This window comes from Ochotona curzoniae, unplaced genomic scaffold (genome assembly GCF_017591425.1).
Source record: "Ochotona curzoniae isolate NIBS_2020 unplaced genomic scaffold, NIBS_Ocur_1.0 contig_523, whole genome shotgun sequence".
Lineage (NCBI taxonomy): Eukaryota > Metazoa > Chordata > Mammalia > Lagomorpha > Ochotonidae > Ochotona > Ochotona curzoniae.
The window spans coordinates 495,277-509,429 of record NW_024466459.1 but is presented as its reverse complement, the minus strand read 5'-3'; the positions used below and the strand labels follow the sequence as shown (position 1 = coordinate 509,429).

At 52.7% G+C, this 14,153-nt stretch overlaps 1 protein-coding gene across 2 annotated transcripts in view; it reads left to right on the top strand.

The window, feature by feature from the left end:
- The window catches only part of MARCHF10 (membrane associated ring-CH-type finger 10), a 74,309-nt gene that overhangs the window by 38,479 nt on the left and 21,677 nt on the right, over positions 1-14,153 (top strand). Inside the window, exons 4-5 of one of the 2 annotated variants that reach the window (XM_040989386.1) lie at positions 7,147-7,299; positions 12,136-13,537. In XM_040989386.1, the coding sequence (XP_040845320.1) occupies positions 7,147-7,299; positions 12,136-13,537 (1,555 nt within the window). Of the gene's footprint in view, positions 1-1,860; positions 2,196-7,146; positions 7,300-12,135; positions 13,538-14,153 lie in introns of those variants that run through there. The other variant, XM_040989388.1, reaches the window with a different exon arrangement.

Below are 14,153 nucleotides of genomic sequence, written 5' to 3'. Positions count from 1 at the left end.
GCCAGTTCCAGTCCCAGCTGTTCCACTTCTGCTCCATCTCCTTGATAGTGGCCTGGGAAAGCAGTGGAGGATGGGCCAAAGCCTTGGGACCCTGTACCCACTTGGGAGGCCTGGGGGAAGCTTCTGGCTCCTAGCCTTTAACCTGGTCCAGCTTTGGCTGTTATGTCCATCTGGGGGAGTGAACCAGCAGATGGAAGATCTTTCTCTCTCTCTCTCTCTCTCTCTCTCTCTTTCACTCTCTACATATCAAGTAAAATAAATAAATCTTAAAAAGACCCCCCGGGTTGAGGCCACAGGCTAGGAAACCAGTGCAGAGTTGAGGTCGTGCAGGAAGCAGGCTTTAACGCTAAGCCGAAGGCGATGGAGCATCGTTGCCAAGAGTCTACACAGGGAAGCGGAATGTTTTCGGCCGGCCACAGCCATGGCATGCAGAAGAGGCCGGCTGGGAGGGAGAGTACTGCCAGACACAAGCAGAAGGCTGCACATGCTGTGGGCCCAGGGATTGACCTGAAGCAGGCTCCGAGAGAAGAGGGGAGGACTTGGCGACCTGCACGTAGGGAGAAGGACCTGCAGGACCGGGAGACAAGAAGCTTCTACTGTGTGTTTCTGTCTTTGAGCTGCCAGCCTGCACAGCCAGCGGGAAATGCCAGGGGGGCCTGGGCACCTGCTGCTGGCGGGGCTCCAAGGGCCAGAGTGCCTTAGGTGGCAGATGCAGCAAATTCCCATGAGAGGGAAAGAAAGCGCTGGGGTGATGAGGGGCAGGGGGTCTCTGGGCGCAACAGCCACACAGGCAGAGAACAGTCCGGAAGCGGCAAACCCAGTCCACGAGGAAGGGCGGCTGCTGTCAGCTCAGCACTCCGGACCAGCACGTGAAGGCTCGAACCTGCTCCAGCTGCAGCATTTCCTAAACTCCTCTGAGTGGGGAGAATCTCCAGGAAGGGGGTTCTCAGCACAGAGGTTCCCCACTTCCCTGGAACCTGGCTGCTCAGACCTCAGCGCTCATGGGACACTAGTGGCCGTCTTGATCAACCCCAGGATTTAATGCTGTCAGCTTGGGTGAGCCAAGAGCCCATAGGTCCCAGACATTCCCACATAAATGTCTAGATGGCTGGTGGAAAGGCATCCCCAGAAGGAGTAAGGCCTGAGAACACCCCTGGTCCAGTTTGCACAGGGGAAAGTGGGTTCCTGACAGGTAAGCGGCTGTGAGTGAGAGTGACCAACAAGCTACAAACTTCCCCAGACACCTCTCCTGTCCACCTGTTCCCCGCCTTGGCTCCTTCCCCACCTCCCACCCCCCACTGCCAGCCCCATCCCCGTTCCTACCAGAATTTCTATTTCTTTCTCTTTCCCTAACCTGCTTCCTCTGCGCAGCCAGGTTAGGGCACAGCCTCTGACGGGGGCAGCTGGAGGATGGGAGTGGGCGCCTTCCCCAAGCAAGACCCCATCTGTTTCTGTGGTGCCACTCCTTAGGCTGATGGTGGGATACAGGAAAGGGACAGCACGCTGACATACAGGGCCGCTTGCGGGCAGGGCTTCCCAACCTCCATCAGGGATGCCAGAGGCTCTTGGTTGGGAAGGGGTGTGACGGTGATACTGTCTGCTGGGTCAACTCCTCAATGACTCAGTTGTCAGCAGAAGCTTGGTCTGCTGCTCCTGTGACCCAACTCCCAGCTTGGGAGGGCATCTTTTGCATTTGCTTCATTCACAGGCTTTGTGCATGTGTGTATATGTGTGTGTGTGTGTGTGTGTGTATGGACGTGTGTGTGTGTGTGTGTGTGTGTGTGTGTGTACGCACTTGCCCACTCATGTCCTTTCCCACCGGGAGTGTTGCATCCTGACCACTCTTTCTCTTTTATGCAGGTGGCAGCAGCGACCACCCCCTGTTCCGAGTCGAGTACTCCCCTTACTGCTCCGTCTTTGCTTTCTCCCCCACCTCGCAGCCCAGTGCCAATTACTGCTGCCTCCTTCTGCCACTCGTGCCACCTGCCTCCTCCGCAGCCCAGGGCCCTTCGCCTTACCTCCCTCCCGTCACCTTCCCCAGCTTTCCAAGTCCCACTTCCTCTTCCCAGGGCTCTGTGCCCGAGTCCCCAGCAACCCTGTGCTACTTTCCCGTCTCCTGCCCTACCCCGTCTGAAACCCCGGTGCTGTGCCTACCCGGCCCCAGAAGGCCCAGTAAAATTTACCTGGTATGGTAAGTCGCCCTGGCCAAGGGCACAGCACAGTGGGGACAGGGAGAGGCTACCAGAAGGCAGGTGGACAGGAGAGGGGCAGAAGGCAATGCTGCCATGGATGGTACCAGAAAGTGGTGTGTGCGGGGAGCAGGAAGACAGGACCGCGCTGCCACCTCCCCCGGGCTCAGCCTTCTCGTGAAAACAGAAAACGACCAATAAAATCCCATTGCCTCTGGAGACTCAATTTGCTTTCTTAACATCCTGTGCCTGGTACACTCTGAAACATCAGCATCAGAAACCAAACAGGCCCCTCCACACCTGGGGTCATGAATCCTTGGTGATATGAAGACAAGCCCAGGCTCTGGCCAGGTGCAGAGGGAGAGGGCAGCCTGGAAGAGCAGGTGATATGAAGGCAGCGGGACAGAATCCACTGAGAGCCAGGCTGAGACAGGCTGAGGCCCAGGGCTCAGTCAATGCTTAAATTCTCTCTCCTGCCTACTTACCAGGCATTACATTTCCTAATCTGAAAAATCCCACTTCCTGAGTTCCAAAATAAAATGTATTTATGGAATATAATGAAGCTTTCGTTAAGACCTGCCCGGGTACAGGAGACAACATTTTTGGCACACTCAAGAAGGCCACTAGAGGTGGTTATCATTTGTGACTTCACAGAGGAGCCACCTGTTAGCCCAACCAAGGCAACAGTTGCAGGCCCTGGGCACTGAGCTATAGTGTAATGCTCCTCAGGGTCCCAAGAGAGCCATCTTTTCTTTCCTTTTTCAAAAAAAAAAAAAGGTTTAATTTAAAGGCAGATTTAACGGTGAGAAGCAGACAAAGTAGAAGAGATCTTCCATTTGCTGGTTCACTCCCCAAATGGCCGCAATGGCCAGAGCTCAGTTGGTCTGACACCGGGAGCCAACGGCTTCCTCTAGGTCTTCCATGTGGGTGCAGGAGTCCAAGGATTTAAACCATCTGTTGCTGCTTTCCCAGGCCACTAGCAGGGAGCTAGATGGGAAGTAAAGCCTCCAGGATTTGAACCGGAATCCACATAGGATGTTGGCACCACCAGGTGGAGGATTGGGCTACTGGTCACACTGACCGGGGGAGCCATCTTTTTAAAGAACCGCCTCTCTGATGGATTGTAGCTCAGGCAGTTTATGAGGGAGGAGGAATCACTATATTTTCTTATTTCTCTGTTTTGATTTTGTGTTAAGATTGTATTGTGGCAAGTGGTATGTGGAACTGAACAAGGAACTAACATGGACAGCTAACTGGACTTGATGCTCCGTTGTAAGGATCGTGTATAAACATGAGGTTTTCACCTGTTTTCCTCTCCTGATCAAACTAACATTACTGACGGAGTCTTGGCATTCCTTGGGATCCCCGGCGGATGCCTTGGACGCAAGTACTCTGGGTGGTTTCCTTGCTGCTGGAGGCACCTTCTTGCTCAAACAGTAGAAGGAATGGGCTATAGGACATCAAGAACCAAGCACAGTTTTTGCCCCAACTCATGACAAATAGGGCATCAAGACACGGGGTGACAGCTCCCTGATGCAAACTCTTCCCTTTTCTGGGAAAACACTCCCCTTCCCTGTCCTACCTGAAGAGGAAGTTACGTCTTCCTGCAGATGGATGTATTCATGTACCACATCGTGGCGAGGGCCCACCCCAGAAGGGCCCCAGAAATACGAAAGTTGACTCACCTTGCATGCAGATGAAGTGATTAGGAGCTGGCTGGCTGTGGATGCTGAGTGTTTGAATCACTTTACTGTTTATTTCATTTATTTGGGAAGGCAGGGTAGGGGAGGGGGAGTGCTCCATTCATTGGTTCACTCTCCAGTACGTGCCACAGCCCAGGGCCAGGCTAAAGCCAGGAGCAAGCAACTACATTCAGGTCTCCCAAGAGGGTGGGGAGACCCAACCACTGAGTTATTATTATCATCTACTGTCTTGGCAGGAAGCTGGGATGGAGGACAGAGTCAGAATTTAAACCCTGGTATGGGATACGCATATCCCAGCGCACAGCTGGACAACTCTTAAATCCATGCACACACATGCTTTGCCACCTCCTCCACCTCAAGTGTAGCCATGACTGCAGACAGGGAAGAATCTTTCTCATAAAATGGCCCATCCTTTTTCCAAAGCTTCTCAAGGGTGTCACAAGGAAGTCAACAGTAGTGCAACCAAAATAGACGCTCATCTTCAAGGTCATGACCAACATGTCTTACCCATCTCGGTAAACCCTCAAATTATTGCATAGCAAAATGACACAGACATTTGCTAAGCAAATTATGATTTTTTTTTTTAAAGAGTTGCTCTTGTTACTTGGGTTTTCTGAATAAAGGATCAAGAGGAAGAGTCAGCAAGAACCACACAGACCTGAAGCCTGCTGGAAAGCTGCACTGGTCTTTAAAACCTTCCCAACAATGAGTTCCTGGCAAGATGCAGCTTTCCTGGGGGAGTGATTTCATCTTTCCCACGAGTAGCAATATTGCTGTTATTACTCTTTACGGTAGAAGCAGAAGCTGCGGTTATTAGCGTCCGATACGCACCAGTCACCGAGTTAGGCCATTTGTGTGTATTATTGCTACGCTTTACAGTAACTCAACAAAGTAGGATTCTTCCTATCTCACAGTCACGGAAAATGAGGTTCAAACCGTCGGAGGTCTACCCGAATGGTGATTTAGCCACTGCCACACCAGGTGTAACAACCTCCAGCTGCTCGGCCTCATCACCCGGCCAAGAACTTGGTTAGAAGAGGTGTGATCACGGCCTCCGAAATTGTCTAAGAGAACCGATGCTTTGAAGAAAGTGATTTTTGGCCTGAGAAAAAAAAAATAACATCTTTTTATCTTAAGTCATCTAGGGTGTTCTGCACAATGAAAGCCTTTATTCTACTTTTGAAGTTCCCTGTAGTTCTGACTGAATACAAGCAGCAGTTGTGTGTCCTGCAGGATTACACACACGTGTTAATATCGCCTGGCTAAGAGCTCGGCATCGTCTTTTTTCCCCTATTTATTAAGGTTTATTTATTTTGTTCTTATTGGAAAGAAAAATCAGTCTTACAGAGAAAAAAGAGAGGCAAAGAAAAAGATCTGCCATCTGTTGGTTCATTCCCCAAAGGGCCACAATGGCTGGTGCTGAGCCAACCTGAAGCCAGGAGCTTCCTCCACATCTCCCACGTGGGTGTAGGGGCCCAAGGCTTTGGGTCATTCTCCATTGTTTTCCCAGGCCATAAACAAGGAACTGGATGGGGAGAAGTGGAGCAGCTGGGATAGGAACTGGTACCCATATGGGATCCCTGGCGCTCAAAGGCAGAGGATCAGCCAATTGAGCCATCGTGTTATAGTCTGCCTTAAGCAGACACCTTAAGCAGTTCTAGGCCACAAGGTATTTATGTGCCAAACACAATTGGGGAGAGGGGGAAGTTTTGGACAAAGCAGAATCAGAGCAGACTTGCTGGACATAAAACCAGAAACAGGCCTTAAAGGACCTACTGGCTGGTGCGGGCTTTTGGGAGTCAAGGTCACCACCCAACAAGGGTGCGGATGGAGGGGTGGGGAACTTCCACCTGGGGTGTGGGTGGGGCCCGAACATCCTGCTGGCCATCCTGCTAGGAACCAAGCCCCAGGCTCAGGTCCTGACTGACTGAACTTGTCTTAAGTTCCAAACTGCCCCTTCCTTGGTACTCCCTCTGTTTGGTCAGTCAGGGGAAGAAGTTGGGTGCTTTGCTGACTTCTGAGGGGGGCAGGGAAGCACCCTGGCCTTATGTGAAGGTGACTGAATGTAACCTGGATGCTGAGAAAACATTCCCACGCCTCTCTGCCAGGGCAGCTCCGTCCCGGGAAAGTGAACAGCTGGCCATCTCCTTCCTGCCTCCCCCTTCCCCGGTCCCTCCTCCTCTCACTCCCCTCCAACTCACTGAAATCCACACCCATGCTCTCCCACCCTCTTCCTTCCTCCACACATCACACCCACAAACTCCCTGAGCTTCGCCAACTTGGCCCAAGGGGATCTGATGCCACCAGCAGCCCCAACACACACCCCTCATCTAGATAGTTGCCTGAGAGGGAAAGCATGGTCCTGTCCATCTTGGATCCCCAAACCCTCTGCCTTCCCCTCCAGGGACTACCAAGAGAAATAAACCCAATCATAGCAATAAACAGAGTCTGAAGGACAATTTTTCTTTTCTTTGTGGCATCTGGACAGACTATTTACAAACCACAGCTCTGGAGCCCTAAGTGACCTTATGCACCTGTCTGACTATGGCTGTGCCTCCGACACAAGCCAGAGGCTCTTTTCAGCTCTATACTGAGGTTACCTGTCAGCTACACCGACTTGTGAAATTTCTGAACTGTCATAAAGGGGATGGGCCAGGCGGATCTGATTGTCTTAGGGAATTTAAAGAGTCAACTATTGTCTAGTGAACCCAGAGCCCCGTAGGCATGGAAAATAGCACCGCTCCTCCCAACTCCACGTGCACCGAAGCTAAATAGGCCTGAAAAAGAGGCTTAGTGTGATCATACCAACTAGTCCCACGTAACTCAAAATGCTTACAAGAATTCAAGCCACTGCCTTCCTGGGAGTCCCTCCCCCCTCGCCAGGAACTTGGACAGGACCAGAGCATAAAGCTGGCTGCCCCATGTGCTTTCACTTCAGATGCCGTAGATGCTTAGTGAAAGGTTTGACAGCCACATCCATGGGCCTGAGTTCCACATGCCGCGTGGGGAAGCCGAGGCTGTTGGGGTGAAGTGGCTTGCCTGAGCTCCCACAGCTACAGGGAGAGAAACTTGGTTTCACAGCCAGCTCTTCTCTGACTTCCTGGGTCCATCCCCTGAACTGCACTCCCCATCCCACCCCATGCTGCCTCCCGCCCCCACCCCGAGCCCTGTTGTTGGGCCCCTTGAGCATTCTTTAAACACGGAAGATGCTTTCCTGTCCAAATCAAGGATTGAAAAGATTTTGCACCTTCCAGCAGCACAGACACCAAAGATTTTACCAAGAAAGAGGAGGCCAAACCTGGGGAGATTGGCAGTCAGTCCAGAACTGCACAGCCCAAGAGCACCAGGGGACAGAAGCAGACAGAAGGCCCAGCTGCCAGGGAAGGCACCTGTTCTCCTGGGACCAGGTAAGGACCAGCAGCCTCCACTCCCTGGTCCTCAGAGAGGACTCCCTGATGCTGTTTCGTTATGGGCTTTAAACACCTGTGCTTTGATGTGAAAGGGCTTGCCTCTTGCCATGAAACACTCAGTTTTAAAAACCAACTATGCGATGCAGGGTTTTATTTTCCCCCAGATAAACTGATAGTTAAAGGGAATGAGGAGAGAGGTCAGATTTTATTTCTGTCCCCCACCAGCCCATGAGCAGGACAGGCATAGTGCTGTGGGGTCACCAGCTGTGTGTCTCCCGCAGACAGCATCTCTTCTAGGGGCGGTGTCATGGGCTTGGGGAGAAGAGAAGCAGCCTGCTGCTCTGGTCTCACCTCCTCCAGGTGCCTGCAGATGAAGGGGGTTGGGGAGGCCAGGTGTCCGTGGACTCAGAGCAATCACACTGGTAAGATATGCATGTGTTGGGAGTAATAGCATAGCACACACAAATCCTACCCCGAAGCCCTGGCCCAGCAGACACCTTTCCCATCTGAGTTTCAGCTCTGAGCATCTGTCCTTCGACATAAGCCAGGTGGCTGGACTAACCCCTCCAGGAGTCCAGAAAAGTGACATGCCCTGCCAACCTCACCTTGCATCTGCTCCTCTAGAGAAGCCTGCACGCATTGCCAGGTGCTGCCAGATGAGCATGGCAGCCTCCACATCTAAGTGCGACATGTGCCATGGCACACAGATACACACACGGCAGGCCTTGGCAGACATGGGATGGCCTGGGGAGCAGGGGTGACTAAGGCACATGTGACCCTGAAGCCACAAGGTGCACACGAGGTCCCCGTAACAGAACGCCTGAAACATCAGGTCTAGCTCTCCCTCCCAACCATGGTGTCTTGGATGATCCAGGAGCCACTCTTGACTACAGTTCACATCCTAAAACGAGGATGTTGAAATCGACCTCGGCGCACTGTTGCAAGGGTCGCATGCAACCCTCGATAATGCAGCTAGCCGCTGAGAGCAGGCTCCTGATCTCCCCACAAGTGTTCCTCTCCGGCCTCACATTCTAAAGTGGTTTGCGTAAACCAGTGTAGGGGTCAGAGAGTTAAAGAAGCATCAGCGAGGGATGATGTTCAGAATGCTATTGCAAATCAATAACCAAAACCTGAACACCTAATAGAAAAATGGACAAGGGTCACAACAGACAACTTCACAAAAGAAATGTGAGTACAGGGCCCAGCACGGTAGCCTAGCGGCTAAAGTCCTCACCTTGCACACGCCAGGATCCCATATAGGTGCCAGTTCATGTCCCAGTGACCCTGCTTCCTGTCTAACTCCCTGCTTGTGGCCTGGGAAGGCAGTCGAGGACGGCCCAAAGTCTTGGGACCCTGCACCCATGTGGGAGACCTGGAGAAAGCTCCTGGCTCCTGGTTTCGGATTGGTTCAGCTCCAACTGTTGCAGCCACTTGGGAGTGAATCATCAGACAGAAGATCTTCCTCTCTGTCTCTCCTCCTCTCTGTGTATCTAACTTTCCAATAAAAATAAGTGAATCTTTAAAGGTGGCACGTAAGCATTTATTAAGTTCACTTTGGGTGATAACGTAAACTCACCGCGGTTAAGTGTGACCTATCAGATTGGCGAGGGCAGGAGCCTGGGAGTGAGGTTAACAGCAAGCATTTCCTGGGCACTGCGGTGTCCAACACCAATGACAAAGCTCGTTGGTGAGACCCTTATGTGACAGTCACTTCTATAGCCTACCGGCCCTGGTGATTTGGTGCAGATCGGAAAGGAACATGGCAGGAGATGGCCAAAGCTTTGAAGTCCACACCTTTTGGCTTAGCAATTCCACTCTGTGACTATTCTAAGGAGGCAAGGAGGTAAAGCTGTGATGGAAAAGCAAGGGTGTTTATCACGGGCTAAAATGCAAGGCAGCCGAGGTACCAAACCACAGAGGAAGAGTTAAACGCATTTGATCATCTTCACAGGATTTCCCGTGCCTGTTCATAAACAATCACAGCACGGGCACTGCTCTCTTAGAGCACAGGGCACTAAGTTGTACGTGCAGAGATGCCCGATTCTGTTTTATTTTTGTTTTCTAAGATTTATTTGTTTTCATTTGAAAGGCAGATTTACGGAGAGAAGTTCCATCCGTTGTTTCACTTCCCAAGTGGCGGCAAAACAAGCAAAGCTGAGTCCATCAGAAGCCAGGAGCCTCCTCTAGCTATCCCACTGGGGCCCAAGGCGCTGGGCCGTCCTCCACTGCTTTCCCAGGCCACAGGCAGGGGATGGAAGTGGAGCAGCCAGGACACAAGCAGGCACACATAAGGGATGCCAACGTTTGCAAAGGCGAGGATTAGCTAGTTGCAGTTTGGTTTCTGAAGTCTCTAGATGGGAGAGCCCTGAGTTGGAATTTCAAATGCCTTGAGGGAGCAGGTGGGTAAGGCAGGTGCGGCCCATCACTGGGGCTAGAGGAGTCAGTGGGAGATACGGCCCACCTCTGCAGAGTATGACGGCAGGGTGCAGATACCCCAGGGATCTGCGTGGCTCACCTGAAGAGCAGCCGCAGCGCTCCCCTGACACCCGGGCTGTGGGGAGATTTGAAGACTCAAAGTCTTGGCTCTTCTATAGTTTCTCAGCAATCCCCAACAATCTCTCTGCTAACCAAGAGGACAAGTTAAAAGTCTGACTCCTAGAATGTAGGAATCCATGGGTCAATCACGCACAGCAGTCCAGACCAGAGACATGGCAGAAGGGTGGGCTGACTGGCTGCGCCCGGGCCTGCAGTTGGAGCCGAAGGCCAGCAGGCCCTGGAGAAGCACCGCAGTGTCTGGGGGAGGGAGGGAGGGAGGGTTGAAGGGGAGAAGGGGACGGCTCTATGAATAGCACATCCGTGGCATCCTCACTGTGCTGCTTCCCAGCCCTGGAGCTCCCGAAGCCTGCTCCCTATTGGACAGACACACACAAAAAATAGGGTGAACACAGCACAAATATAGAAAGGCACAGCCGGCCACCTTTAGGGAAGCACTCAGACACACGCACACACAGACACACCCCAGACAAGCCCTGCTGGGATTTTAAAGAGGAAGGCTCACTCCCTGATGTGGCAGCAAGGCAGCAAATCCACAAGGGCTGAACAACCACGCACAGTAGGGGACTTCTCCTGTCCTCTGAGGCCACTGTCGCCCTGTACCAGCTCACTGGCTTCTGTGAGACGAGCTCACGGCTCCCATTCAGTTCTAATGATGTTTCAGAGGCCACGCTGGCTGGGTTTTCAGTCCCTAAAGGTGTCCCTGCCTTATCTGGTCTTCACCTGAAGCTAAATGGATCCAGGGCCAAAGGGAGCAGTTGCCTGGGCTGCAGTGAGTGGCCTGTGTTGAGACGCAGGCCCCAGCCCTGCTGCTAGCTGCCTGCTGAGGCCCTCAGTCACAACCAAAGAGAAAAGCAATCTACCAGAGCTGACATTTCTTCATATTGCATTTTAATTTAAAAATATACACATGGATGTGTGAACGCACAAACATAGCAGGCAAATTCAGAAGGTTGCATGGAACCATTTGTTCCCCACACATGGATCTGCCTGCTGGACAGACAGCGGATGCTCAGAGCACCCCTGAGCTACTGACACATCTTTTGGGAACCAATGAGGGGCCTGAATGGAGAGTTTGCCTGGTTCCTAGGAGAGCTGATGAGAGAAGGCCCACCACGCCGTGCTGCTCAGTGCCCCATGTAGTTAACAATCCAAGAAACTTACAGAGTCGGAAAGTGTTGGCGGCTCCAATGCGTGCACCGCTGGACACGCCTCCCTGTCAACTCTGACCCGAGCTGGGCAGCAGGCCCCAGGGATTGCTCCCTAGAGGAGTCCTGGAGATGAAGGGAGGGGACCACACAGGGGACGGTAGTGGCCAGGGAGGTGCACACACACACACACACACACACGCACACACCACAACAAACCCCACAGATCTTCGGTTCCCCATGGAAACTGGCAATCCAACCCATTTCCTAAGGGGTAGCCAGGCCAGTGGGTAAGGACACAAACCCTAACATCCAGAGGGCCGGGGTTCAAATGTTCATCACTTACTGGAAATATGATCTGGGGCAAGTGATGTGACCTCCCCGGGCCCCGGATCCTTTGATTATAATGTGGCCTGGGTGGGTGTGGGGGGGGGGGAGCGGGATTTTGCGGGCCTCCGCTGCGCGAGGGATGCAGCTGGCGTGGTTGTGGCCTGCTCGGCGTCAGCCCGCAGTAAGCAGCGCCCATTCATTATTTTTATGAGGCACATTTCGAATATGTGATCTCACCCACAGAAATGCCTGTGCAACTCGGGGCAGGGGGAAGGGGGCGGGGAGCGAGGTTGGGAAGGCTGGGACGGGCAGAGCTTACAGACTAAAGGTAGTGACACAGAAGGCACTTCCTGAGCAACTTAACAAGTTTTATTTATACTAACTAGTTAGCCTGGCCAAAAGCTTCAGTGTAGCTAGGCACTAACTTCTGGAGCTTTCCTCCCAATCTGCCAAGACAGCTTAAAAATTCTTTATTTACTTATTTATTTATTTATGCTGAAAGCGTTACAAAGGATGAGAGAGAGAGAGAGAGATGTTTTGTCAGCTGGGTCACTCCCCAGAGGGCTGCCAGAAACAGTGCTAGGCCAGGCCAAAGTCAAAAGCTTTATCTGGGTCTCCCACATGAATGGTGGCAGCCTGAATATTTGGCTTATCTTTTGCTTCCATTAGCAGGGAGCTAGATAGGAAGTGGAGCAGCCGGGATACGAACCGGCACCCATATGGGATACTGCCATTGCAAGCAGTGGCTGAATGCACTATGCCACTTCTGAGCAAATGATTCAATTGTATTCTCTCCGTGCAGATCCGGCAGCACGCCGAGAAAGCCATGTGTGGGCGGGTGAGACAATGCTGAGGCGGCCACCTCCAGAGAGGAGAAGCCTGGTCTCGGCCTCGCAGCTGGTGACCACAGCCGAGAACCTTCCAGAAAGATCCAGAAGGGCAGACGGGAGCGCTGTTCCTCAGAGCACGCCGCAGCCAGCCCTATCCCAAGCCCGCCAAGCAACCAGCAGTCCTCAGGGGCTGGGCGAGTCCCTGGGGCCCTCATGGGTCCCCACGGCCGTGGGCGGGCCACGGAGGACCCCTTTCAGGTTCAGAGACGAGGACTTTTACTCCGCGTTATCGCTGACCACCGCGAGAGAACATTACGACACGGAGGAAGAAACCCACGCGGAGGAAGAGCGCCTGCTGCTAGGCATGCGCCCACCTCGCTCTCCTGCGCATAGCAAAAGGAGTCGGTTTTCCGGCACATCGGCCTCTTGGGCCGGAAATCAACACTTCGAACACGCTACAACTTGCAAAGATAGTTCTTCAAGACCGCCTGAGCCCGGTCCAGGCTCACCAAGAGTAAGCAGTGGGATGGAGCCAGAGACAGAGCAGCCTGCTGTTGGACAAAGGATGTTGCGAGATGCCCGGCTGCCCCATGAGGAGAATGGCAGTGCTGGCAGTGAGGGCGAGAAAAGGGCCTCCAGCTCACCAGACAACATGTCCGACCCCAGACGCGAGGACGGCCTCCAGGTTGAAACTGGATCCAGTGGTTCTGTTCCCACACAAGATGAACCTGATACCCATGACTACGAAAGGGATTGGCAAGGCTGTCTAGATGGTTCTAGAACTTCTCTGGCCTGCTCTCTCTCTGGTGAACCAACAGCTCCGTGGTCATCGCCAAGCTCATCCTACAACACGCCCGGATCAGCAAGGCATCGTCTGAGAGGTGACATTGCAGCAGGCTCGGCCGCATCACCTCCGGCGGCTCACGGCTCGGATCCGGAGGGAAACGCGGGGCTGACCATTCGCCAACCACTGTCCCCCATTAGAAACAGAATTCCGATGGTCGCTGCAGAAGATCACAGCTACCTTTCAGTCAGCAATACACGTGAACCTGGTGGCAGGGAAACGGAAGATGTAACCCCAACCCGCGGTGCTCGGGGGGTGCCGCTGTACCCCGAAAACGCCCTCCTAAGCTCTCGGGGCAGCTTGTCCTCTCTGGATTCTCCCGGCTCCTCTCCATCAAGAAGGAATTCACAAGGTCACGGGCGGATGCCCGGGGCCCTGCCAGGAAACATCCATTTGACTTTGTCTGCTGTGTCTCATTTCCTGAACCATAACGACAATGGACCTGGCATGGCGGCCTCTGGTCTCACAGGAGCAAATGAGACCCCTAAGGTACCAGTGGACCCCGAGAAAATCAAGAAACTGCAAGAAAGGTGAGGAGTTTGTGTAAGTACGTGTATGCACATGTGGATATATGTACAAGTATAGAGACACACGCACATTCATTTTGCACCTCCTCACAAAGCTGAAATAAGCCTGTCGTTGGAGGGTCGTGGGAGAATTTTACATCAAAAGTAGACTCTTCCTTGACATTGTAATGATTGCTTCTTTTGAGAAAACTGGGGCTTCTCTCTCTTTATATATGTTTAAAATGTGCTGATTCAATTTTCTTAGTGTTTTTTTTTCCCTTGACTACCACAACTTCAGGAAGGGCACGTTTGCTAGGTGTGTGGTTTCTGTTCAGTAGCTACAGCCAATTCTTTTCCCCAGCAATTAGGAACCCAGCGTTTTTAGGAAAAGGTTGCTCTCTCCCCAGAGAGCATCCTTCAGCACTTGAAGTTCACAGCTGTCCCTCACCAGACACATGGCCGATCTAAGCAACACCTCGGAAACTCCCGGGCCTCCCAAACGGAAAGACTGCTGCAGGTTGCCATAGTTACCTCAGATCTCTGAAGGGCAGTGGTGGGCTGGCCATTGCCTCCGTCTTCCGAGAGAGACAGAGAGAGAGAGAGAGGGAGGGAGAGGTTGTGTTTCAGTTGCATCACTCCT